This window comes from Lagenorhynchus albirostris, chromosome 9 (assembly GCF_949774975.1).
Source record: "Lagenorhynchus albirostris chromosome 9, mLagAlb1.1, whole genome shotgun sequence".
NCBI classification, from domain to species: domain Eukaryota; kingdom Metazoa; phylum Chordata; class Mammalia; order Artiodactyla; family Delphinidae; genus Lagenorhynchus; species Lagenorhynchus albirostris.
Window position 1 is genome coordinate 84,763,542 of NC_083103.1, and position 27,031 is coordinate 84,790,572.

Below are 27,031 nucleotides of genomic sequence, written 5' to 3' on the forward strand. Positions count from 1 at the left end.
ATGGAAAGGATGGACTTCATTAAAATTAATGTTCTGTGATGAACACTGCTAAGAGAATGAAAAGAGAAGTCTCAGAAGGAAAAAAAATCTTTGCTGAATACACATCTGTTAAAAGACTGCTATCCAGAATATAGAAAGAACCCTTAAAACTAAACAATAAGAAGATGGACAGCTTAATTTAAAAAATGGGCAAAGATATGAAAAGCTACCTCACCAAAGAAGATAGAGAGATAGCCAATTAACAAATGAAAATATGTTCAACATATATGTCAAAAGGAAGGTGTAGATTAAAACATGAGATACCTCTAAATAATATGAGAATGGCTAACATCTAAACACTGACAACATCAAATGTTAGTTAGACTATGGAGCAATAGGAACTCTCATTCATTGCTGGTTGGAATGCAAAATGGTATAATTACTTTGGAAGATAGCTTGGCAGTTTCTTACAAAACTAAACATAGTCTTACCATATAATCCAGCAAAAGAGAATTTAAAAGTACAACAGCAAGAATATATGTCAGAAAGGGTAAAGGGATATAAGTACATTGTCTGGGAAGAGATAAAAATGCCAATCTTTATATGATTTTCATAATTCAAATATGCATGTTGCAATATCTTGTATAAGCATAAAAGAATGATAATAGAGAGGGGAAGTTTTAAGAATAAAAATAATAAGCCCAAAACAAGGCAGAGTATATATAAGTCCCAAAATATCAGTAAGTACATTAAATGTGAATACATTAAGTGCTCCAACAAAAGACACAGAGCATCATACTGGATAAAACTATTAACTAGCAATATACTGCCTAAGAAAGACACAGATAAAATATGGAGATTCACAATGTTGAAAGTAAAATAATGGGAAAGATACAACATACAAGCAATAATGAAAAATAGTGGTGTGGCTACATTAGTTTCAGAGATTTTGGACCATAAGACAAAGAGTATTACTAGAGATAAAGTGAGACACTTCAAAGTAATATAACGTTCAATTGACAAGAAAGATACAATGATCCAAAATTGGTTTTCAGTTAACACACAGCCTCAAATTATACAAACTACCAGAAAAATACACAAATCTTTGATGATAGAGGGGGATTTTATTTTATATAAATTGGAGTATTGTTGATTTACAATGTTGTGTTAGTTTAAGGTGTACAGTAAAGTGAATCAATTATCATATACATATATACACTATTTTTATATTCTTTTCCCATATAGATCATTAGAATACTGAATAGAATTCCCTATGCTATGCCATATGTCCTTATTAGTTATCTATTTTATATATAGTAGTGTGTATTTGTCAATCCCAATTTCCCAGTTTATCTGTCCCCCTGCCCCTTTCCTCCCTACTAACCATAAGTTTGTTTTCTGCATATGTGACTCTATTTCTGTTTTAGAAATGAGTTCTTTTGTGCCATACTTTTTAGATTCCACATATAAATGATAACATATGATATTTGTCTTTGTCTGACTTACTACACTCAGAATGACAATCTCTAGGTCCATCGATGTTGCTGCAAATGGCATTATTTCATTCTTTTTTATGGCTGAGTAATATTCCATTATATATATGAACCACATCTTCTTTATCCATCCCTCTGTCAATGGACATTTAGGTTGCTTCCATATCTTGGCTATTGTAAATAGTGCTGCAATGAAAACTGGGGTGCATGTATCTTTTAAAATTATGTTTTTCTCCAGACATATGTCTAGGAGTCCAATTGCTGGATCATTTTACCATAGTTCTATATTTAGTTTTTTAAGGAACCTCCATACTCTTCTCCACAACGGTTGTACCACTTTACTTTCCACCAACAGTGTAGGATTGTTCCCTTCTCTCTACACCCTCTCCAGCATTTACTCTTTATAGATTTTTTGATGATGGCCATTCTGACTGGTGTGTGAGGTGATACCTCATTGTAGTATTGATTTGCATTTCTCTAATAATTGGTGATGCTGAGCATTTTTCATGTGGTTTTTGGCCATCTGTATGTCTTCTTTGGAGAAATGTCTGTTTTGACCTTCTGCCCATTTTTCAGTTGGGTTGTTAGTTTTTTTTGATATAGAGCTACATGAGCTGTTTGTATACTTTGGAGATTAACCCCATGTCAGTCACATCGTCTGCAAATATTTTCTCCCATTCTCTGTGTTGTCTTTCTGCTTTGTTTATGGTTTCCTTTGTTGTGCAAAAGCATTTAAGTTTAATTAGGTCCCATTTGTATATTTTTGTTTTTATTTTTCTTACTCAAGGTGGTGGATTAAAAAAGATATTGCTGCGATTTATCTCAGAGAGTGTTCTGTCTGTGTGTTACTCTAGGAGTTTTATAGTGTCCAGCCTTACATTTAGGTCTTTGATCCATTTTGAGTTTATTTTATTGTATGGTGTTAGAGAGTGTTCTAGTTTCATTCTTTTACATGTAGCTGTCCAGTTTTCCCAGCACCACTTGTTGAAGAGACTGTCTTTTCTCTATTGTGTATTCTTGCCTCCTTTGTCATGGATTAATTGACCATAGGTGCATGGGTTTATCTCTGGACTTTCTCTATCCTGTTCCATTGATCTACATTTCTGTTTTTGTGCCAGTACCATACTGTTTTGATTACTGTAGCTTTGTAGGATAGTATGAAGTCAGGGAGCCTGATGTTTCCAGCTCTGTTTTTCTTTCTCAAGATTGCTTTGGCTATTTGGGGTCTTTTGTGTTTCCATACATATTGTAAAATTTTTTGTCCTAACTCTGTGAAAAATGCCATCAGTAATTTGATAGGGATTGTATTGAATCTGTAGATTGCTTTGGGTAGTATAGTCACTTGCACAATACTGATTCTTCCAATCCAAAAACATGATATATCTCTGCATCTGTTTGTGTCATCTTTGATTTCTTTCATCAGCACCTTATAGTTTTTGAGTAGAGATCTTTTGCTTCCTTGGGTAGGTTTATTCCATAGGTATTTCATTATTTTTGATGTGATGGTAAGTGGGATTGTTTCCTTAATTTCTCTTTCTGATCTTTTGTTGTTAGTGTATAGGAATGCAAGTATTCTGTGTATTAATTTTGTACCCTGCAACTTTACCAAGTTCATTGATGAGCTCTAGTAGTTTTCTGGTAGCATCTCTAGGATTTTCTATGTATAGTATCATATCATCTGCAAACAGTGATAGTTTTACTTCGTCTTTTCCAGTTTGGATTCCTTTTATTTCTTTTTCTTTTCTGATTGCCATGGCTAGACCTTCCAAAACTATGTTGAATAAAAGTGGCAACAGTGGACATCCTTGTCTTGTTCCTGATCTTAAAGGAAATGCTTTCCATTTTACACCATTGAGAATGATGTTTGCTGTGGGTTTGTCGTATATGGCCTTTGTTATGTTGAGGTAGGTTCCCTCTATGCCCACTTTCTGGACAGTTTTTATCATAAATGGGTGTTGAATTTTGTCAAAAGCTTTTCCTGCATCTATTGAGATGATCATATGATTTTTATTCTTTAGTTTGTTGATGTGGTGTATCACACTGATTGATTTGTGGATATTGAAAAATCCTTGCATCTCTGGGATAAATCTCACTTGATCATGGTGTATGATCCTTTTACTGTATTGTTGGATTTGGTTTGCTACTATTTTGTTGAGGATTTTTACACCTATGTTCATCAGTGATGGTGGCCTGTAATTTTCTTTTTTGTGTTGTACCTTTGTCTGGTTTTGGTATCAGGGTGAGTGATGGTGGCCTCATAGAATGAGCTTGGGAGTGTTCCTCTTCAGCAATTTCCTGGAAGAGTTTCAGAAAGATAGGCATTAACTCTTCTCTAAATGTTTGATAGAATATGCCTGTGAATCCATCTGGCCCTGGACTTTTGCTTGTTGGAAGTTTTAAAATCACAGTTTCGATATCAGTACTTGTGATTGGCCTGTTCATATTTCCTGGATCAGTCTTGGAAGGTTGAGACTTCTGGCCTGGCCCAACCACCAGGTGTAGGTGGCCACAAAGTCCACAGCAGCTAAAGCTAGACCTGCCTTGGCTGCAGGAGCACTCATCTGTTCTGATGTTCTGGAGATGCTGAGTTTACAAAGCCAGTCATGGGGGTGTAAATCCATGGTTTGCACAGCCATGATGAGAGATTTCAGCACTTCTACCTTAGTTGCATGGCCCCTGGCACTCAGCTGTAATTTCAGTCCCACCACTGCATGTGAGCCACCTACAGGCATCTGCTTCCACAGCTGCCCTGGAGCACAGGAGCCCCCCCACCCCCAATGGGGAGGAGGTACAGAGGAGGAGATAGACAGGGGGCATGAGAGCCCACTCTGGTGGACACAGGATGGGAGCCCTTCCTAGTGCCCCAGGAGGCAGGAGCTGGTGCATGGGGAGATAGGCTGTAATTACTGTCCCACACTTTGTGCATCACTCAACAATGGAGCTTCTCTTCTATGGTGGCTGGGTTTATAATGGGAGATTTTAATGCACTTCTCTCAGTAACTGATAGTACAAGTAAGCAAAAATAATCAGTAAGCATATAAAAGGTCTGATCAATATAATTCACAAATTTGGTCTAATTGACATCTATGAACTGTGTTCAACAACTGCAGAATACATCTACTTTTCAGATACAGATACAATATTGCAAAAATAGATTACTAACAGAGGATTGAAAATCACAGTGTGATTAAGATAAAGATTGATTTCACAAAAGATAATAATTTCCAGATGTTTACAACTTTAAAAATGCAATTCTAAATTACCAGAAGAAATAAAAGTAGAAATTAAAAAATATTTTGTATTGAATTTGATGATGAAAATATGATATATCAAAATGTATATGCTAAAAACATACTGAAAATCAATAAATTTGGCTTTCTACTCAAAAAGTTGGAAAACAACAGCAAATACAATTCAAAGAAAATAAAAAGAAGGAAATAATTAACAGCAGAAAATGAAGAAGGAAATTCAATGAACAATAGAATGGAATGACAAAGCTCAAAGCTGGTTTCTTGGAAAGACTAATAAAAGTGGGAAACCCTGGGCTTCCCTGGTGGCGCAGTGGTTGAGAGTCCGCCTGCCGATGCAGGGGATGCTGGTTCGTGCCCCGGTCCAGGAAGATCCCACATGCCGCGAAGCAGTTGGGCCCGTGAGCCATGGCCGCTGAGCCTGCGCGTTTGGAGCCTGTGCTCCACAGCAGGAGAGGCCACAAGAGTGAGAGGCCCACGTACAGCAAAAAAAAAAAAAAAAGTCGGAAACCCTAGTAAGACTGGTCAAGAAAGAGAATATACAAATAATCAATATCAGGAATTAAATAGAAACTACTATTGATTCTAAGATCATAAGATTAGAAAGATCATAAGAGAATATTAAGAACAACTTAATGCAAATACATTTGAAAGTTTAGATGAAATGGAACGCTTCCTAGAAAAATGCAGCTTATCAAAACTAGCACAACAATAAATGCAAAATATGAGTAGACCTATAACTATAAACTGAATTTGTAATTTAAGATTTTCTCACAAAGAAAAATTCTGGCACAGATGGCTTGACTGGTAAATCCTACCCAACATTTAAGGAAGAAATAACACTTAGTGTTAAAAAAAAAAAAGAAACCATTTCCTCCAAGATAAGGAACAAGACAAGGTTGTCCAATCTCACAACTATTATTCAGCATAGTTTTGGAAGTTTTAGCCACAGCAATCAGAGAAGAAAAAGAAATAAAAGGAATCCAAATCGTAAAAGAGGAAGTAAATCTGTCACTGTTTGCAGATGACATGATACTATACATAGAGAATCCTAAAGATGTTAACAGAAAACTACTAGAGCTAATCAATGAAACTGGTAAAGTAGCAGGATACAAAATTAATGCACAGAAAGCTCCTGCATGCCTATACATCAATGATGAAAAATCTAAAAGAGAAATTAAGGAAACACCCCCATTTACCACTGCAACAAAAAGAATAAAATACCTAGCAATAAACCTACCTAAGGAAACAAACGACCTGTATGCAGAAAACTATAAAACACTGATGAAAGAAATTAAAGATGATACAAGCAGATGGAAAGATATACCATGTTCTTGGATTGGAAGAATCAACATTGTGAAAATGACTATATGACCCAAAGCAATCTACAGATTCAATACAATACCTATCAAACTACCAACGGCATTTTTCATAGAACTAGAGCAAAAAATTTCACATTTTGTATGGAAACACAAAAGACCCTGAACAGCCAAAGCAATCTTGAGAAAGAAAAACACAGCTGGAGGAATTAGGCTCCCAGACTTCAGACTATACTACAAACCTAGAGTAATCAAGACAGCATGGCACTAGCACAAAAACAGAAATAGATATCAGTGGAACAGGATAGAAAGCCCAAAGATAAACCCACACACATATGGTCACCTTATCTTTGATGAAGGAGGCAAGAATATACAATGGAGACAAGACAGCCTCTTCAATAAGTGGTGCTGGGAAAACTAAACAGCTACATGTAAAAGGATGAAACTAGAACACTCCCTAACACCATAAACAAAAATAAACTCAAAATGGATTAAAGACCTAAATGTAAGGCCAGACACTATAAAACTCTTAGAGGAAAACATAGGAAAAATACTCTTTGGCATAAATCACAGCAAGATCCTTTTTGACCCACCTCCTAGAGAGTTGGAAATAAAACCAAAAATAAACAAATGGGACCTAATGAAACTTAAAAGCTTTTGCACAGCAAAGGAAAACATGAACAAGATGAAAAAACTCTCAGAATGGGAGAAAATATTTGGAAATGAAGCAACTGACAAAGGATTAATCTCCAAAATTTACAAGCAGCTCATGAAGCACAATATCAAAAAACAAACAACCCAATCCAAAAGTGGGCAGAAGACTTAACTAGACATTTCTCCAAAGAAGATATACAGATTGCCAACAAACACATGAAAGGATGCTCAACATCACTAATTATTAGAGAAATGCAAATCAAAATTACAATGAGGTATCACTTCACACCAGTCAGAATGGCCATCATCAAAAAATCTACAAACAATAAATGCTGGAGAGGGTGTGGAGAAAACAGAACCCTCTTGCACTGTTGGTGGGAATGTAAATTGATACAGCCACTATGGAGAACCATATGGATGCTCCTTAAAAAACTAAAAATAGAACTATCATATGACCCAGCAATCCCACTACTGGGCATATACACTGAGAAAACCATAATTCAAAAAGAGTCATGTACCAAAATGCTCATTGCAGCTCTATTACAATAGCCAGGAAATGGAAGCAACCTAAGTGTCCGTTGACAGATGAATGGATAAAGATGTGGCACATATATACAATGGAATATTACTCAGCCATAAAAAGAAATGAAATTGTGTTATTTGTAGTGAGGTGGATGGACCTAGAATCTGTCATACAGAGTGAAGTAAGTCAGAAAGAGAAAAACAAATGCCATATGCTAACATATATATATGGAATCTAAAAAAAAAAAGGTTCTGAAGAACCTAGGGGCAGGACAGGAATAAAGACACAGATGTAGAGAATGGACTTGAGGATAGGGGGAGGGAGAACAATAAGCTGGGATGAAGTGAGAGAGTGGCATGGACATATATACACTACCAAATGTAAAATAGATAGCTAGTGCAAAGCAGCCGCATAGCACAGGTACATCAGCTCGGTGCTTTGTGACCAGCTAGAGGGGTGGGTTAGGGAGGGTTGGAGGAAGGCGCAAGAGGGAGGAGGTATGGGGTTATATGTATATGTATATACATATGTATATGTATATGTACATATGTATATGTATATGTATATGTATAGCTGATTCACTTTGTTATAAAGCAGAAACTAACACACCATTGTAAAGCAATTATACTCCAATAAAGGTGTTTAAAAAAAAAGAAAGAAAAGTAATGAAGAAGTAACATTTCCCCACTTTTGCAGAATTCCAACCAAATTTGATACCAAAATCTCACAGAGAAAATACAAGAATGTAAATCACATGGTCTGCATGAATATAGGTGCAAAAATTTAAGCAAAATAAAAGCAAAGTAAATTCAGTGATATTTACAAAGGACTTATCCTCTTGTTCTTAATATTATGATCAAAATGTGTGTATTTAGGAATGCTAAGTGGGTTTAACACTCAAATAAAAGAAATATGATATCTCAATTAAAGCAGAAAAATGTCTCAAAATTTAACATCCATTCTTGGAATGAAAGTAAAAGAAACAAAACTCTTTTAGTCCAATAAGAATAAAAGGAAACTTTCTTAATCGGATAAAAGCTGTTTTTAAAATAAAAAGCCTATAGCATGTGTTATATTTAATGATGAAATATTGAGCCCTTTCCCTTTGAAGTCAGGAATGAGATAGTGGTTGCCATTTCTACTCACCAATTAACTTAAGGTGCTATTAGTGCAGAAGGGCAAGAAAATGAAATAAAATTTATAACTTTTGGAAAAGGAAAAATAAAACTAATTATGTGAGGATGATATGCTTGTTTATGGAGAAAATCCAAAAGAATATATGTACAAATTATTAGAATTAATAAATAAGCATAACAATGTGTTTGGGGAGAAAGTCAATAAACAAAATTTATCATCTTCCTATATACCAGCAGCACAAATTGGAAAATAAATGTCTTCAAATTACCATTTATAGGAGCATGAAAAAGCAAGATATAAATCAAAGAAAAGATGTACAAGTCCTCTGTGCAGAAATTACAGAAGAGCTAACTAATGTTGCAGGTTGGGTTTTCTGAAAGGAGATGCTGATATGAAGTTTGGGCACTATGTGTTTATTAGGGATCACCACCTGTGAAAGGAAGGGGAAGGAAGAACTTGAACTGCAATACAGGCCCCACAAAGTCTTGGCCAATCTTGCAGGGAACTCTAGAATGAATATTGCCCAATCTCAGTCTGGTTTTATATCCACTTCCCCACCCCCACTCCCACACATTACTCACTCACTAGGTACAGACTGTCCTGGAAGCAGCTGACTGATTTAGGGTGATGCAGTTCTCTGCAGGAGACACTGGAGGTTGTCTGCTGATCACACTCCCTCCAACTGTGTAATAAGTCTTCTTATGAAGAGGAATCTGGGTGGCATATCTCCATATTTTCACACATATTCATGTATTGGAGTCTCAATATTGTTAAGATGTCAGTTTTCCTAAAATTGTTCTAAATATTCAATGCAATCCCAATAAAAATTCCAATAGATTTTTAAACATTTTTTAAAAATTGTGGTGAAACACACACAACTTAAATGTATCATTAGTGACATTTAGTACATTCACAATATTGTACTGACACTATTTCTAGAACATTTTCATCACTCCAAAAGGAAAACCTATACCAATTAAGCAGTCATTACCCATTCCCTCTCCCCACTAGCCCTTGGCAATCACTAATCTGCTTTTTATCTTTTTTAAACAATATATATTTTCTATTTGTTTAGACATCCCCATGTATCTTCCTCCTCAGCCTCACCTTTTCCAGGATATGACTTTAAAGGTTGGAAGCTGGCCCAGCCCTGGGACTGCATGGAAGCAGATGAAACAAAGGCAAGCCACTGCACAGGTTCCTCAAGGAACTGGCAGACAGGTCAAAATACACAAAAACTATTTTTGAGAAAAATGTCTGTATTTCACACCATGGCCCCAGCAAGCCACACCAGGAATGTGAACCTTTGTGGAATATTACTCAGCCATAAAAAATGAAATAATGCCATTTGCAGCAACATGGATGCACCTAGAGATTATCATATAAGTGTAGTCAGTCAGATAGATAGAGCCAAATATCATATGATATCACTTATTTGTGGAATCTAATAAAAAATCATACAAATGAACTTAGTTACAAAAAAGAAACATATTCACAGATCTCGAAATCAAACTTATGCATACCAAATGGGAAACATGCAGGGAAGTGATAAATTGGGAGATTGATATTAACATATACACACTACTGTATATGAGGTAACTAATAAGGACCTACTGTATAGCACAGGGAGCTCTACTCAATATTCTGTGGTGACCTACTTGGGGAAGGAATCCAAAAAAGAATAGATAAGTATATATATATATATGTGTGTGTATATACATATATATATACACACACACACACATATATATGTAACTGAATTACTTTGCTGTACACCTGAAACTAACACAACACTGTAAATCAACTATACTTCAATAAAAATTTAAAAAAAATACAAAGGTAGAAATTAGACCAATGGAACAGAAACAGACAGATTCAGAAACAGACCCATATGTAAATTGTTACTTCATTTATGATAAAATGGCACTGCAGAATGGTGTATAATGGAGTGGATGTCTATATGGAAGAATATGAAAGTTGACTTCTCCCTCACACCATACACAAAAATTAATCCCAGTTGGATTGTAGATCTAAGTATGAAAGGCAAGTCAGTAAAGTTTATATAATATAAGAGTATTTTCATGACCTTGGGGTTGAGGTAGTTTATAAAAAAGCACCAATAATACAGAAAAAGATTGATAAATTGGACTACATTAAAATTAAGAACTTTGTTCATCAAACAATAGTCATGCTTCAAAATATTAACCTAGGAGCTGGGGAAAGTGGATAAAGTTGTAGATGAAAAAAATTGGCCATGAAATGCTAATTCTTGAAGCTGGGTGTGGAGTATATGGTGGCTTATTACTTTATTCTTTCCAGTTTTGTATATGTTTAAAATTTTAAATTAAAAAAATCATTGGAGGGACTTCCCTGGTGGTCCAGCGGCTAAGACTCTGCACTCCCAATGCAGGGGACCTGGGTTCAATCCCTGGTCAGGGAACTAGATACCACATGCATGCCACAACTAAGAGTTCACATGCTGCAAGTAAAGATCCTGCATGCTGCAACTAAATAGCCCCCATCCTGCAACTAAAGAGCCTGCATGCAGCAACGGAGATCCTGCACACGGCAACTAAGACCCAATGCAGCCTAAAGAAATACATAAATATTTTTAAAAATCATTGGAAAGACTTTATTCAGATAGTACAAGTCAAATCATTGAGTGAAAAATATCTGTAACACAGATAACTGAAAAAGGGCTTGTATAAAGAGTACATAAAGAACAGATAAAAATCAGTAAGAATAAGAGAGACAATACAGGTATAAAAGGCATGAAAAAAAAAAAGCTGTCAGAAGTTCATCGAATTTGGTAGAGGGAGAGCTGAGCTGTTCAGTGTGGTAGTAGCTATTTAAAGCAACAAGCAGAAAAGGAAAGAATGCCTTGACTTTGAAGGTAACAAACAGGAGTCTAAAGAGCCTAAAACCAGAGGAAGCAAAAACTCCCCTTTCAGGAGGATGTTGTCTCACTGTTGAGGGAATCCTTTACAAAGGCTCTGGCAGTTTTATGTGTATGTATGTGTTTGTGGGGGTGGCGGGGGGAGGGGAGAAATTGAGAGGGGAGGGTCAGAGTAAGCTGACTCGGAGTAAGGAAAGTGTCTTCAAGGTTTCCTGCATAAGGAGGTCTCATCAGAGATGCCTGAAGACTTCTGGCCATGGCCGCAGATGAAGAGACCTTGGAGGGGGACCTTCAAGATGGTGGAGGAGTAAGACGTGGAGATCACCTTCCTCCCCACAAATACATCAAAGATACATCTACATGTGGAACAGCTCTTACAGAACACCTACTGAACGCTGGCAGAAGACCTCAGACTTCCCAAAAGGCAAGAAACTCCCCACGTACCTGGGTAGGGCAAAAGAAAAAAGAAAAAACAGAGACAAAACAGTAGGGATGGGACCTGCACTTCTGGGAGGGAGCTGTGAGGAGGAAAGGTTTCCACACACTAGGAAGCCCCTTCACTGGCAGAGACGGGGTGTGTGTGTGTGGGGGGGGGGTAGCTTCAGAGCCATGGAGGAGAGTGCAGCAACAGGGGTGCAGAGGGAAGAGCAGAGAGATTCGCACAGAGGATCGGTGCCGACCAGCACTCACCAGCCTGAGAGGCTTGTCTGCTCACCCGCCGGGGCGGGCGGGGGCTGGGAGCTGAGGCTTGGGCTTCGGAGGTCAGATTCCAGGGAGAGGACTGGGGTTGGCTGTGTGAACACAGCCTGAAGGGGGCTCGTGCGCCACAGCTAGCTGGGAGGGAGTCTGGGAAAATGTCTGAACCTGCCGAAGAGGCAAGAAACCATGGTTTCGGGGTGCACGAGGAGAGAGGATTCAGATCACTACCTAAATGAGCTTCAGAGAGAGGCGCAAGCGTGGCTATCAGTGTGGATGCCAGAGACGGGCATGAAATGCTAAGGCTGCTGCTGTAGCCACAAAGAAGCCTGTGTGCGAGCACAGATCACTATCCACATCTTCCCCTCCTGGGAGCCTGTGCAGCCTGCCACTGCCAGGGTCCTGTGATCCAGGGACAACTTCCCCAGAAGAACACAGAGCATACCTCATGCTGTTGCAAAGTCATGCCAGCCTTTGCCACCGCAGGCTTGTCCTGCATTCCATACCCCTCCCTCCCCCAGGCCTGAGTGAGCCAGGGCCCCCTAATCAGACCTTCCTTTAACCCCATCCTGTCTGGGTGGGAAACAGACACCCTCAGGCGACCTACATGCAGACGCAGGACCAAATCCAAAGCTGAACCCCAGGATCTGTGTGAACAAAGAAGAGAAATGGAAATTTCTCACAGCAGCCTCAGGACCTGCAGATTAAATCTCCACAATCAGCTTGATGTACCCTGCATCTGTAGAATGCCTGAAGAGATAACAAATCATCCCAAAATTGAGGTGGTGGACTTTGGGAGCAACTATAAACTTAGGGTTTACTTTCTGCACCTAATTTGTTTCTGGTTTTACGTTTATCTTAGTTTAGTATTTAGAGCTTATTATTATTGGTAGATTTGTTTATTGATTTGATTGCTCTCTTCTTTATATATATATATGTATATATATTTTTCCTTTTCTCTTTTTTGTGAGTGTCTATGTGTGTGCTTCTTTGTTATATTGTCTGTATAGCTTTGCTTTTACCATTTGTCCTAGGCTTCTGTCAGGTTTTTTTTTTTGGTAGTTTTAGCACTTGTTATCATTGGTGGATTTGTTTTTTGGTTTGGTTGCTCTCTTCTTTCTTTCTTTCCTTCTTTTATTTTTATTACTTATTTTTTATTTTTAATAATTTTTTATTTTATAAAAATAAAATTAATAAAAATAAATAAATTTATTTTTATTCATCTTTTTCTTTCTTTGTTTCTTTCTTTCTTTCTTCCTTTCTTGTTTGCTTGCTTCTTGCTTTCTTGCTTTTTCCTCCCTTTACTTCTGAGCCGTGTGGCTGACAGAGTCTTGGTGCTCCAGCTGGGTGTCAGGCATGAGCCTCTGAGGTGGGAGAGGCGAGTTCAGGACATTGGTCCACCAGAGACCTCCCAGCCCCATGTAATATCAAACGGCCAACCACCCCTACCCCTCGCCGAGATCTCCATCCCAACGCTAAGACCCAGCTCCACTCAATGACCAGCAAGCTACAGTGCTGGACAACGTATGCCAAAAAACTAGCAAGACAAGAACAGAGTTCCACCCATTAGCAGAGAGGCTGCCTAAAATCATAAGTTTATAGACACTCCAAAACACACCACCATATGTGGTCCTGCCCACCAAAAAGACAAGATACAGCCTCATCCACCAGAACACAGCCACTACTCCCCTCCACCAGGAAGCCTACACAACCCACTGAAACAAACTTAGCCACTGGGGGCAGACACCAAAAACAACAGGGACTATGAACCTGCAGCCTGCAAAAAGGAGACCCCAAACACAGTAAGATAAGCAAAATAAGAAGACATAGAAAAACACAGCAGATGAAGGAACAAAATAAAAACCCACCAGACCAAACAAATGAAGAGGAAATAGGCAGTCTACCTGAAAAATAATTCAGAGTAATGATAGTAAAGATGACCCAAAATCTTGCAAATAGAATGGAGAAAATAAAAGAAACATTTAACAAGGACCTAGAAGAACTAAAGGGCAAACAAACAATGATGAACAACAAAATAAATGAAATTAAAAATTCTCAAGAAGGAATCAATAGCAGAATAACTGAGGCAGAAGAACAGATAAGTGACATGGAAGAAAAAAGAGTGGAAATAACTACCATAGAGCAGAATAAAGAAAAAAGAATGAAAAGAACTGAGGACAGTCTCAGAGACCTCTCAGACAACATTAAATGCACCAACATTTGAATTATAGGGGTCCCAGAAGAAGAAGAGGAAAAGAAAGGGAATGAGAAAATATTTGAAGAGATTATAGTTGAAAACTTCCCTAATATAGGAAAGGAAATAGTTAATCAAGTCCAGGAAGAACAGAGAGTCTTATACAGGATAAATCCAAGGAGAAACATGCCAAGACACATATTAATCAACCTATCAAAAATTAAATGCAAAGAAAAATTATTAACAGCAGCAAGGGAAAAGCAACAAATATCATACAAGGGAATCCCCATAAGGTTAACAGCTGATCTTTCAGCAGAAACTCTGCTGAAATCCAGAAGGGAAAGGCAGCACATATTTAAAGTGATGAAAGAGGAAGAACTACAACCAAGATTACTCTGCCCAGCAAGGACCTCATTCAGATTCGAAGGAGAAAATAAAACCTTCACAGACAAGCAAAAACTAAGAGGATTCAGCACCACAAAACCAGCTTTAGAACAAATGCTAAAGGAACTTCTCTCAGCAGGAAACACAAGATAAGGAAAAGACCTACAATAACAAACCCAAAACAATTAAGAAAATGGTAATAGATAATCAATAATTGGTAATAGATATCAATAGATATCTATTAGATATAATAAATAATCAAAATGGTAATAGATAATCAATGGTAATACATATCAATAATTACCTTAAATGTAAATGGATTAAATGCTCCAACCAAAAGACATAGACTAGCTGAATGGATACAAAAACAAGACCCATATATATGCTGTCTAGAAGAGACCCACTTCAGACCTAGGGACACATACAGAATGAAAGTAAGGGGATGGAAAAAGATTTCCATGCAAATGGAAATCAGAAGAAAGATGGAGTAGCAATTTTCATATCAGACAAAATAGACTTTAAAATAAAGACTATTACAAGAGACAAAGAAGGACACTACATAATGATTAAGGGATCAATCCAAGAAGAAGATATAACAATGGTAAATATTTATGCACCCATCATAGGAGCACTTCAATACATAAGGCAAATGCTAACAGCCATAAAAGGGGAAATCAACAGTAATACAATCATAGTAGGGGACTTTAACACTCCACTTTCACCAATGGACAGATCATCTAAAATGAAAATAAATAGGAAACACATGCTTTAAATGATACTTTAAACACAATGGACTTAATTAATATTTATAGGACATTCCATCCAAAAACAACAGATTACACTTTCTTCTCAAGTGTTCATGGAACATTCTCCAGGATAGATCATATCTTGGGTCACAGATCAAGCCTTGGTGAATTTAAGAAAATTGAAATCGTATCTTTCCTGATCACAATACTATAAGACTGGATATCAATTACAGGAAAAAATCTGTTAAAAAATACAAACACATGGAGGCTAAACAATACACTACTAAATAGCCAGGAGATCACTGAAGAAAAAGAGGAAATCAAAAAATACCTAGAAACAAATGACAATGAAAACATGATGACCCAAAACCTATGGGATGTAGCAAAAGCAGTTTTAAGAGGGAAGTTTATAGCAATACAATCCTACATCAAGAAATAAGAAACATCTCAAACAACCTAACCTTACACTCAAAGCAATTAGAGAAAGAAGAACAAAAAACCCCCAAAGTTAGCAGAAGGAAAGAAATCATAAAGGTCAGATCAGTAATAAATGAAAAAGAAATGAAGAAAACAATAGCAAAGATCAATAAAACTAAAAGCTTGTTCTTTGAGAAGATCAACAAAATTGATAAATGATTAGCCAGACTTATCAAGAAAAAAAGGGAGAAGACCGAAATCAATAGAATTAGAAATGAAAAAGGAGAAGTAACAACTGACACTGCAGAAATACAAAGGATCATGAGAGATTACTACAAGCAACTGTATGCCAATAAATTGGACAACATGGAAGAAATGGACAAATTCTTAGAAAAGCACAACCTTCCGAGACTGAAGCAGGAAGAAATAAAAAATATAAACAGACCAATCACAAGCACTGAAATTGAAACTGTGATTAAAAATCTTCCAACACACAAAAGCCCAGGACCAGATGGCTTCACAGGGGAATTCTATCAAACATTTATTGAACAGCTAACACCTATTATTCTCAAACTCTTCCAAGATATACCAAAGGGAGGAACACTCCCAAACTCATTCTATGAGCCCATCATCACCCTGATACCAAAGGCATACAAAGATGTTACAAAGAAAAAGAAAACTACAGGCCAATATCACTGGTGAACAAAATGCAAATGTCCTCAACAAAATACTAGCAAACAGAATCCAGAAGCACATTAAAAGGATCATACACTGTGATCAAGTTGGGTTTATCCCAGGAGTGCAAGAATTCTTCAATTACACAAATCAATCAGTGTGATACTCAATATTAACAAATTGAATGATAAAAAACCATATGATCATCTCAATAGATGCAGAAAAAGCTTTTGACAAAATTCAACACCCATTTATGATAAAAACCCTCCATAAAGTTGGCATAGAGGGAATTACCTCAACATAATAAAGGCCATATATGACAAACCCACAGCCAACATCATCCTCAAAGGTGAAAAACTGAAACCATTCCCACTAAGATCAGGAAGAAGACAAGGTTGCCCACTCTCACCACTCTTATTCAGCATAGTTTTGGAATTTTTAGCCTCAGCAATCAGAGAAGAAAAAGAAATAAAAGGAAACCAAATCAGAAAAGAAGAAGTAAAACTGTCACTGTTTGCAGATGACATGATACTATACATAGAGAATCCTAAAAATGTTCCCAGAAAACTACTAGAGCTAATCAATGAATTTGGAAAGGTAGTAGGATACAAAATTAATGCACAGAAATCTCTTGCATTGCTAAACACTAATGATGAAAAATCTGAAAGAGAAATTAAGGAAACACTCACATTTACCACTGCAACAAAAAGAATAAAATACCTAGCAATAAACCTACCAAAGGAGACAAAAGATCTGTATGCAGAAAAATATAAGACACTGATGAGGAAATTAAAGATGATACAAACAGATGGAGAGATATACCATGTTCTTTGATTGGAAAAATCAACACTGTGAAAATGACTCTACTACACAAAGCAATCTACAGATTCAGTACAATCCCTATGAAACTACCAATGGCACATTTTACAGAACCAGAACAAAAATTTCACAATTTGTATGGAAACACAAAAGACCCAGAACAGCCAAAGCAATCTTGAGAAAGAAAAACACAGCTGGAAGAATCAGGCTCCTGGACTTCAGACTATACTTCAAAGCTACAGTCATGCAGAAAATATGGTACTGGCACAAAAACAGGAATATAGATCAATGGAACAGGATAGAAAGCCCAAGGATAAACACACACACATATGGCCACCTTATTTTTGATAAAGAAGGCAAGAATATACAATGGAGAAAAGACAGCCTCTTCAATAAGTGGTGCTGGGAAAACTGGACAGCTACGTGTAAAAGAATGAAATTAGAACACTCCCTAACACCATACACAAAAATAAACTCAAAATGGATTAAAGACCTAAATGTAAGGCCAGACACTATAAAACTCTTAGAGGAAAACATAGGCAGAACACTCTATGACATAAATCACTGCAAGATCGTTTTAACCCACCTCCTAGAGAAATGGAAATAAAAACAAAAATAAACAAATGGGACCTAATGAAACTTAAAAGCTTTTGCATGGCAAAGGAAACCATAAACAAGATGAAAAGACAACCCTCAGAATGGGAGAAAATATTTGCAAATGAAGCAATTGACAAAGGATTAATCTCCAAAATTTACAAGCAGCTCATGCAGCTCAATATCAAAAAAACAAACAACCGAATCCAGATGGGCAGAAGACCTAAACAGACATTTCTCCAAAGAAGATATAGATTGCCAACAAACACATGAAAGGATGCTCAGCATCACTAATCATTAGAGAAATGCAAATCAAAACTACAATGAGGTATCACTTCACACAAGTCAGTATGGCCATCATCAAAAAATCTACAAACAATAAATGCTGGAGAGGGTGTGGAGAAAAGGGTACCCTCTTGCACTGTTGGTGGGAATGTAAATTGATACAGCCACTATGGAAAACAGTATGGAGGTTCCTTATAAAACTAAAAATAGAACTACCATATGACCCAGCAATCGCAGTATTGGGCATATACCCTGAGAAAACCATAATTCAAAAAGAGTCATGTACCACAATGTTCATTGCAGATCTATTTACAGTAGCCAGGACATGGAAGCAACCTAAGTGTCCATCGACAGATGAATGGTTAAAGAGGATGTGATGCTTATATACAATGGAATATTACTCAGCTATAAAAAGAAACAAAATTGCATTATTTGTAGTGAGGTGGATGGACCTAGAGACTGTGATACAGAGTGAAGTAAGTCAGAAAGAGAAAAACAAATACAGTATGCTAACACATATATATGGAATATTAAAAAAAGGTTCTGAAGAACTAGGGGCAGGACAGGAATAAAGACACAGACGTAGAGAATAGACTTGAGGACATGGGGAGATGTAAGTGTATGTTGGGACGAAGTGAGAGAGTGGCATGGTCATATATACACTATCTAATGTAAAATAGATAGCTAGTGGGAAGCAGCCGCATAGCACAGGGAGATCAGTTTGGTGCTTTGTGTCCACCTAGAGGGGTGGCATAGGGAGGGTGGGAGGGAGACGCAAGAGGGAGGAGGTATGGGAATATATTTATATCTATAGCTGATTCACTGTTATACAGCAGAAACTAACACACCATTGTAAAGCAATTATACTCCAATAAAAATACGTTAAAAAAAAGAGAGAGAGATCTAGGAGTGAAGGCTTTTGGGGCTAGGAAAATATGCCTAAATTCGTGGACAGAGAGGGTCCTGAGTCCTTGTCTGCAACTCCCTTCATTGACTGTAATGCACTGACTCTGTACCAAGTCTAGTGTGAGGTGAGGATAGCTTTCCCTTGTGAGTCCTGTCAGGTAAAGGCTTTGTAATTGCCTGTGGTCAGGCCTGAAAAATCACATATAGAATTTCAATCAGAAGCACAACTCCTCAAAAAGATGCTCAACTTCATTAGTAATCAGAGAAGTGCAAATTAAAAACTGACAATATTAAGTGTTGCTGAGGATGTAGAGCACCAAGAATTCCCAAAGGTTGCTGACAGTGAATATAAATTAATACAATAACTTTGGAAAATAGTTTGGCATATCCTTCCATCCAGCAATTCTGATTCTAGGTTGAATAGAAACCAAAAGAAATTTGTGGACCTGTTAACCAGGAGGCATGAGTAAGAATAGTTCCAAAAGCAGCCTTTATAATAGCCACAAACTAGAAAATGTCCAAATGTCAATCTATTGTAGAATGAATAAATAGCAGTATATTCATAAAATGGAATACTACCAACATTTTTATGAAATGAATGAAGTTTAGGTTCACAAACAATGTTGAATGAACAAAGCTAGATACAAAAGTATACTATAGGATTCTATTTATATATAGCTTTAAAACAGAAAACTAAAGTATAGTGGTAGGATTCAAAATAGGGTTTACCTTTTGGAAGAAGAGAGTCGGCAGTGATTTGCAGGGCACCCAAAGGTAATGGTTTGAAGTATGAAAACGTTGATCTGGGTGAATGTTACACAGGGGTTTGCTTGTGATGATTCAGTTGTTATAAATTTATGTTTTATGAACTTTCTATATGTGTGTAATATTTTAATTTAAAAAGTTAAAAAAAAGAAATACAAGCACATTGAATTTATAAAGTAGCCACACATTTTTAAGGGGGGAAAATATATTGTATCAATAAATAATGTCCTTACCTCTTTAGGATTAATGTATTTCAGTATCTGACGTGGCTCCCCTTGTCTTCTTATATTAATCAAACGTTTAAAGTGTTGGAATACAGCGACATTCTAAAGGTTCAAACACATAAGATTTTATGGTCAAAACTGGGTTTTCTGCCTCTAATTAGCTTTCTACCTAATTAGGGCAAAATGAGTAAAAATCATAAAATAGATTTTACATATGTAAACTAGATTTTAGAAATATTATCCAATCAAGGTTTGCTTTGATAAGTCAGGCAATATTGGTATTATTCTCACAAAGAGTTTTACCCTTAAATTTGTAATGGTATCACTAGCAACTATAAATAAAATATCCAAAATTTTGGTTGGGTCAATTTCGTATACTCCAGTGTAATCTAGGAGAAAGACAAAATACAGCCTAGTGGTTAAGAACACTGAGCGTGGCATAATATTGTCTGGGCTTAAGTGTTAGTAATTACTAGCTGTGTGATCCTGAACAAGTTGCTTAACCTCTATGATCAGTTTCTTATCTAAAATATGGGAATGACAGTACTATTTCATACAGCTATGGTTAGGAATAAATGAGCTAAAATTTGTAAAGCACTTAGAACAACTTCTGGCATAAAAAAGCACTCAATAAGTATTATCTATTATTGTCATTACAGAATCCTCCTCATTCCTGTGGTAATTCCACTGATTTACAAACCCTATCTACTTTTATTGTTAGTGCAAATTTAGTCAAACAACTGCAAGCAATTCTTCTATCTTGGAAAGCTATCTTTGGTAACCCTCTCCTACCTTATCCCTCCCAAAACCTTTAGTAACTCTTGGTAAACATTCCCTGACCCCTCAGTTTGCTTATATTAAATCAAATCAAATAAATACAAGTTGAAGTAATCCATAATACTAATATGACAATTTGAAGTCCCATTGCAATTGCCTGTGGAAGATGGTGCAGCTCACCTCAACACAAATAATATTCTTTCTGAAAGGAAGATGTAATTTCTTAAGTAAAACCCCAAATTGAGTATCAAGAAAAATTTATGATGGTTTAAAATCTGAATAGTATCTTCTAAACTTGTAGATTATTGTATCAAACCACCCTCAAATTTAGTGACTTAAAGAAACAACTGCTTTCTGCGGGTTGACGGGGAACTTCTATTCTTGCTTGGACTCATGTATTTGGCTGTAGTCAGTTGCCAGATCAGCTGGAGATGGGTGATTTAATATGGTCTCACACACATATACTGGGTCTTCAGCTTGGATTGTTGGAACCTCTGTGATGGCTGGGCTTCTCTCTCCATACAGACTTTCAGTTTAGAGTTTCTTCACAGCATGTACATTTCAAAGTACGAGAGAGAGAGAGAGAGAGAGAGAGAGAGAGAGAGAGAGAGAGAGAGAGAGAGAGAGAGAGAAAGAGATGGAGAGAGGGAGGGAGAAAGAGACAGAGAGAGACAGTAGAAATTGCAAGGCTTCTCAAGGCCTTGTCTTGGAAGTCACACAGCATCACTTAGTTTGAATTCTATTGGTCAAACTCAGGACCTAGCAGGCCTCAGGAGGTCAAGTGCAAAGTGTAACCCATAGGAAGTTCCGTATATAATATACAGCCTCACTCAGGGGTAGCTCTGAAGAGAAATACTTACAGGGGACAGAACTTCAAGCAGCATACCTGTTGTATATTATGCCTGGAAGAAAAGATGGCCAGAGGTACAGATCTACAGATGGGCAATAACTGGTGGCTTTGCTGGATGGTCAGGGATTTGGAAATAACCTGGTTAGAAAGCTTTTGCGGAAGAGGTCAGACCCCTCCAAATGGGCACCAAGTGTGAAGACATTTGTGTCCCATGTCAATTCTCATCAAAGAGCAATCTCAGTAGAGAAGAATATTAATAATCAAGTAAGCAAGATGACCCATTCTTTGGAGTCAGTCAGTCTATTTCCCTAGCCACTGCTCTCCTTGCCCAATGGGCTCATGAACAAAGTGGCCATGGCAACAGGAATGGAGGAGTGGAGGTTATTCGGGCTCAGCAAAATGGATTTTCATGCACTATATCTGGCTACAACTACTGCTGAGTGCCCACTGTGCCAAAGCAGAGACCAACACTGAGCCCCTGATATGGCATCACTCCTTGAGGGAATTAGCCAGCTTCTTGTGGCACATTGATTAGTTGGAACACTTCCATTATGGAAGGGGTAACACTTGATTCTCATTGGAATTGATAATTTACACTCCTGGGTACAAAATATTTCTACAAAAACCACTATCTGTGTACCTTCAAAATGTTTTATTCACTTGTCATTATATTCTGCATAGAATTGCTTCTGATCAGAGAACTTGCTTCAGAGCAAATGCAGCACATCAATGGGCCTATGCTCATGAAATTCACTGACATTACCTTGTTCCCCATCACCCTAAAGCACTTGGCCTGGTGGAATGGCATTTTGGAGACTCAGTTACAGTTAGAGTTCCACTGACAACACTTTTCAGGCTACAGTGATGTCCTTCATGTTATAGAATATGATCTGAATCTATGCCAGCCAGCATTTATGAGTTTGAAAATTAAAGGGTGGAAATGAAAGTGGCTCCCTCTCAATATTATCTCTAATAATCCACTAGTGAAAATTTTGCTTCCTTTCCTTGTACCTTTGGGTTCTGTGGATATAAAGGCCTTAGAACCCACAGGAGAAAGGCTTCCACCAAGGTACACACCAACAGTTACATTAAAACGGAAGCTGATACTGTCACCTGGCCATTTTGAGTTCCTTATGCCAGTGAACCACCACACCAAAAAAAATGAGGGGACCTTATAATTGGGAAAATAAAGAGTCTGTATAAGTCAAAGAGGGGACAGAAGAGTCAGCACCAGAGTGATGTGATGTGAGACATACTTGGTAGGTCATTGCTGGCTTTGAAAATGGAAGGAGACCATGAGCCAAGGAATGTGGGCAGCCACTAAAGGCTGGAAAAGACATGAAAACAAATTCTTCCCTAGAGCTTCCAGAAAGAATTCAGCATTGCTGACATCTTGATTTTAGCCCAGTGAGATCCATTTCAGATTTTGGCCTCCAGAATTGTATGATAATAATTTTTTGTTGTTTAAAGCTACTAAGGTTTTGGCAGTTGTTATAGCAGCAGTAGGAAATAAATATGAGTGCTTAACCTTGTATCTAGTATTTATATGACAAGATATCATAGGTGGAGTATGACTCAGCAGGAAGAGAAATAAAAATGATTGAAAGATAAATAAAATTACTTTGGGGAAGAGGATTAGTTTGTTTTAATCTATATGAGGGATAGTTGTATCACGTTAGGTGGAAGCATAATTTTAATATTGACATTATTTGGAAGTTAAATATGGTTAGAAGAAGTAAGTATGCTAGGGTAACAAGGCATGGACTCTGCTGGATTATTCTATTGTCAACTTATTCAAGCAGGACAAAAAATGAAAATGACACATAGGCACATCGAATTTAAACTGCTAAAAACAAAACATAGAGGCAATTTAAAAGCATCCAGACAATAAAAGACACATTACTTTCAGGGTTGAAAGAGTAAAACTGGTCCTTGATTTTTTTTTTAACAGAAACCATGGAATCCAGAATAGAATGGAATGTCATATTTAAGGTGCTAAGGGGGAAAAAAAAACACAGAACGTGACAACTTAGATTTCTATCATGTTGATAATATTCTTCAAAAACAAAAGTGAAATAAAGATGTTTTCAGACAAACAAAAGCTGAAAGAATTTTTCACAGGAGATCTGCCCTACGACAACTACTGTAGGGAATACCTTATGTTGCAGGAAAGTAATACCATAGGGAAACACAGAACTGTAGGGAGGAATGAAGGTCCCTGGAAGGTGTAAATATCTGGAGAAATAAAAATGAATACTGAACGTATGGACACCAAGGGGAGAATGTGGGGGGTGAGGTGGGATGAATTGGGAGATTGGGACTGACATATATACACTAATATGTATAAAACAGATAACTAATAAGAACCTGCTGTATAGCACAGGGAACTCTATTTCATTTCACTGTACAGTAGAAACTAACACAACATTGTAAAACAACTATACCCCTATTAAAAAAAAATAAATAAATAAAAAATGAATACTGAAATTAAAGGAGACATAAATAAATGGAAAGACATACTGTGTTCATGGATTGGAAGACTTAATATTGGTAAGATGAAAATATTACCCAAAGTAATCTACAGATTCAGTGCAATCCCTATCAAAATTCCAATGTCACTTTTAAAAGACATATAAAAGTACATTCTAAAATTCATGTGGAATCTCAAGGGCCCCCAAATAGCCAGACACATCCTGATGTCAATACTTGCTACAAAACAGTTTGGCATTGGCATTAGGACAGACATAAGACCAATGGAATGAATAGAGAACCCCAAAATATACTCCTACATGTATAATTGACTTTGACAAGGGTGCCAAGATTATTAATGGGGAAAGGACAGTCTTTTCAACAAATGATGCTGGGAAAACTGGATATCCACATACAAAATAATGAAATTGGACATTAATGCAAAGTGGATCAAAGGCCTAAAAATGAGAGCTGCAACCGAAAACTCTTAGAAGAAAATAAAAGAGAAAAGCTTCATGACATTGAATTTGTCAATGATTTATTGGACATTACCCTGCAAGCACAGCAACTAAAGAAAAACAAGGATAGAGTGGACTATATCAAAATTTAAAACTTTTGCGTGGCAGAGGACACAGTCAAGAGGCTGAAAGGGCAATCCACAGAATGGAAGAAAATATTTGCAAAGCAGATATTCGATAAGGGGTTAATATCCAAAATATGTAAAGAACTCCCACATCACAACAATAAAAACAACAAATAACTCAATTCAAAAATGGGCAAAAGTCTCAAATACTCATTTCTCCAGAGAAATTTACGAATGGTCAATAAATACATAAAAAGATGCTCAACATCAATAGTCATAAAGGAAATCAAAATCAAAATCATAATGAGATACAACTTCACATCCATTAGGATAGCTATCATAAAAAAATAGAAAATAGGTTTTGGCAAGAGTGTAGAGAAATTGGAAACTGTGTGCATTGCTAGTGAAAATGTAAAATGGTGCTGCCACAATGGAAAACATTTTGATCATTCCTCAAAAATTTAAACATAGAATTGCAATATGATTCAGTACTTCCACTTCTAGATATGAACCTGAAAGAATTGAAAGAGGTACTCAAACAGATACTTATACAACAATTTTCATAGTAGCATTATTCACAATAGCCAAAATGTGTAAACAACCCAAGATCTGTTAAAAGGGAGTGGAAAACAAAATGTAGTATATAAATGCAATGGAATATTATTCAGCCTTTAAAAGGAATGAAATTCTGATGCATGCTATAAATTAGATGAAACTTGAAAACATTATACTAAATGAAATAGCAGAGACAAAAGGACAAATGTACTTATACAAACTACCTAGAATAGACAAATTCATGGATACAGAAAGTAAAATAGAGGTTACCATGGCCTAGGGGGCAGTGGAGGATGGAGAGTTATTGTTTAGTGGATACAGGAAGTTCTGTTTGAGACTATGAAAAAGTTCTAGAAGTGGATAGTGGAAATGGTTACACAACGTTGTAAATGTAATTAATGTCACTAAACTGTACACCTAAAAGTGGTTATTATGGTAAATTTTATGTTATGTATATTTACCACAACAAAAAGTAAATATTAATTGTTTAAGGCAATAAAAATAATGTCTTCTTATATTTAAAACAAAAATGTAAGTGAAAACTGACAACAAATAGCACAAAAGGGAAAGACGATAAAGGGAGTTAACCCATTTTAAGATTCTTGCATTGTTCTGGAAAGGGTAAAAGTACTAACTTAATGTAGGCATTAATTAGTCAAGGACGCATATTGTAAACTCTAAGTTACCCCATTAAGATAATATGTAACTGTTATGGTAATCTACTGCTGTGTAGCAAACTACCCCCAAAACTTAGTGATGTAAAACAACCACCATTTTATTATGCTCACAATTATGGGTTGCAAATTATGGTAGGGCAGAGTAGGGATGTCTGGTCTCACTTCCACAGTGATTGAGACTTCATCTGAGATGGATTACAAAGCTGGGAATGGCTGGGATGACTCAAGTGGGGCCCTATGTCAGGGGCCTCAATTCTAGCTATCAGGCTTGTTTCTTGGTTCTTTTTCTGTTTTATCTGCTGGGGAAGGAATATTGAAAATGGCTTTTTCAGTTATGTATCTTGTAAGCGGGATGGAATAGCTGATAAATCTGGGGATGGCCAATCACCAATCTCTGTTGACAGCCTTTCCATTAGGCTAGCTTGGCATGGCAGTTTCAGGGTTGTTGTACCTTGTGGCTGGCTTCATCTAGAATGAGCATGCCATGACACAGACATGGACACTGCAATGTTTCTTTTTTATGGCCACACCACATGGCTTGCAGGATCTTAGTTCCCTGACCAGGGATTGAAACTGGGCCGCCTGCAATGCTTTTTTTTTTTTTTTTTCTTTTTAAGCTGGGCACTGTCTTTATTTTTATTTTTTTAACATCTTTATTGGGGTATAATTGCTTTACAATGGTGTGTTAGTTTCTGCTTTATAACAAACTGAATCAGCTATACATATACATATATCCCCATATCTTCTCCCTCTTTCATCTCCCTCCCACCCTCCCTATCCCACCCCCAAGTTGTCACAAAGCACCGAGCTGATCTCTCTGTGCTATGTGGCTGCTTCTTACTAGCTATCTATTTTACATTTGGTAGTACATATAAGTCCATGCCAATCTCTCACTTGGTCCCAGCTTACCCTTCCCCCTCCTCATGTCCTCAAGTCCATTCTCTACATCTGCATCTTTACTCCTGTCCTGCCCCTAGGTTCTTCAGAACCACATATATATATACATACATATATATGTGTATATATGTACATATATATGTGTATATATATATATATGCATATATATATATTTTTTAGATTCCATATATATGTGTAAGCACACAGTATTTGTTTTCTGCTTTCTGACTTAGTTCACTCTGTATGACAGACTCTAGGTCCATCCACAT

General features: G+C 36.9%; 1 protein-coding gene across 1 annotated transcript in view; it reads right to left on the minus strand.

The window, feature by feature from the left end:
* Nucleotides 1–27,031, minus strand: part of C9H11orf65 (chromosome 9 C11orf65 homolog) — an 89,774-nt gene that overhangs the window by 43,036 nt on the left and 19,707 nt on the right. Inside the window, 1 exon segment of the mRNA XM_060160331.1 lies at nucleotides 19,964–20,056. Within this exon segment, the coding sequence (XP_060016314.1) occupies nucleotides 19,964–20,056 (93 nt within the window).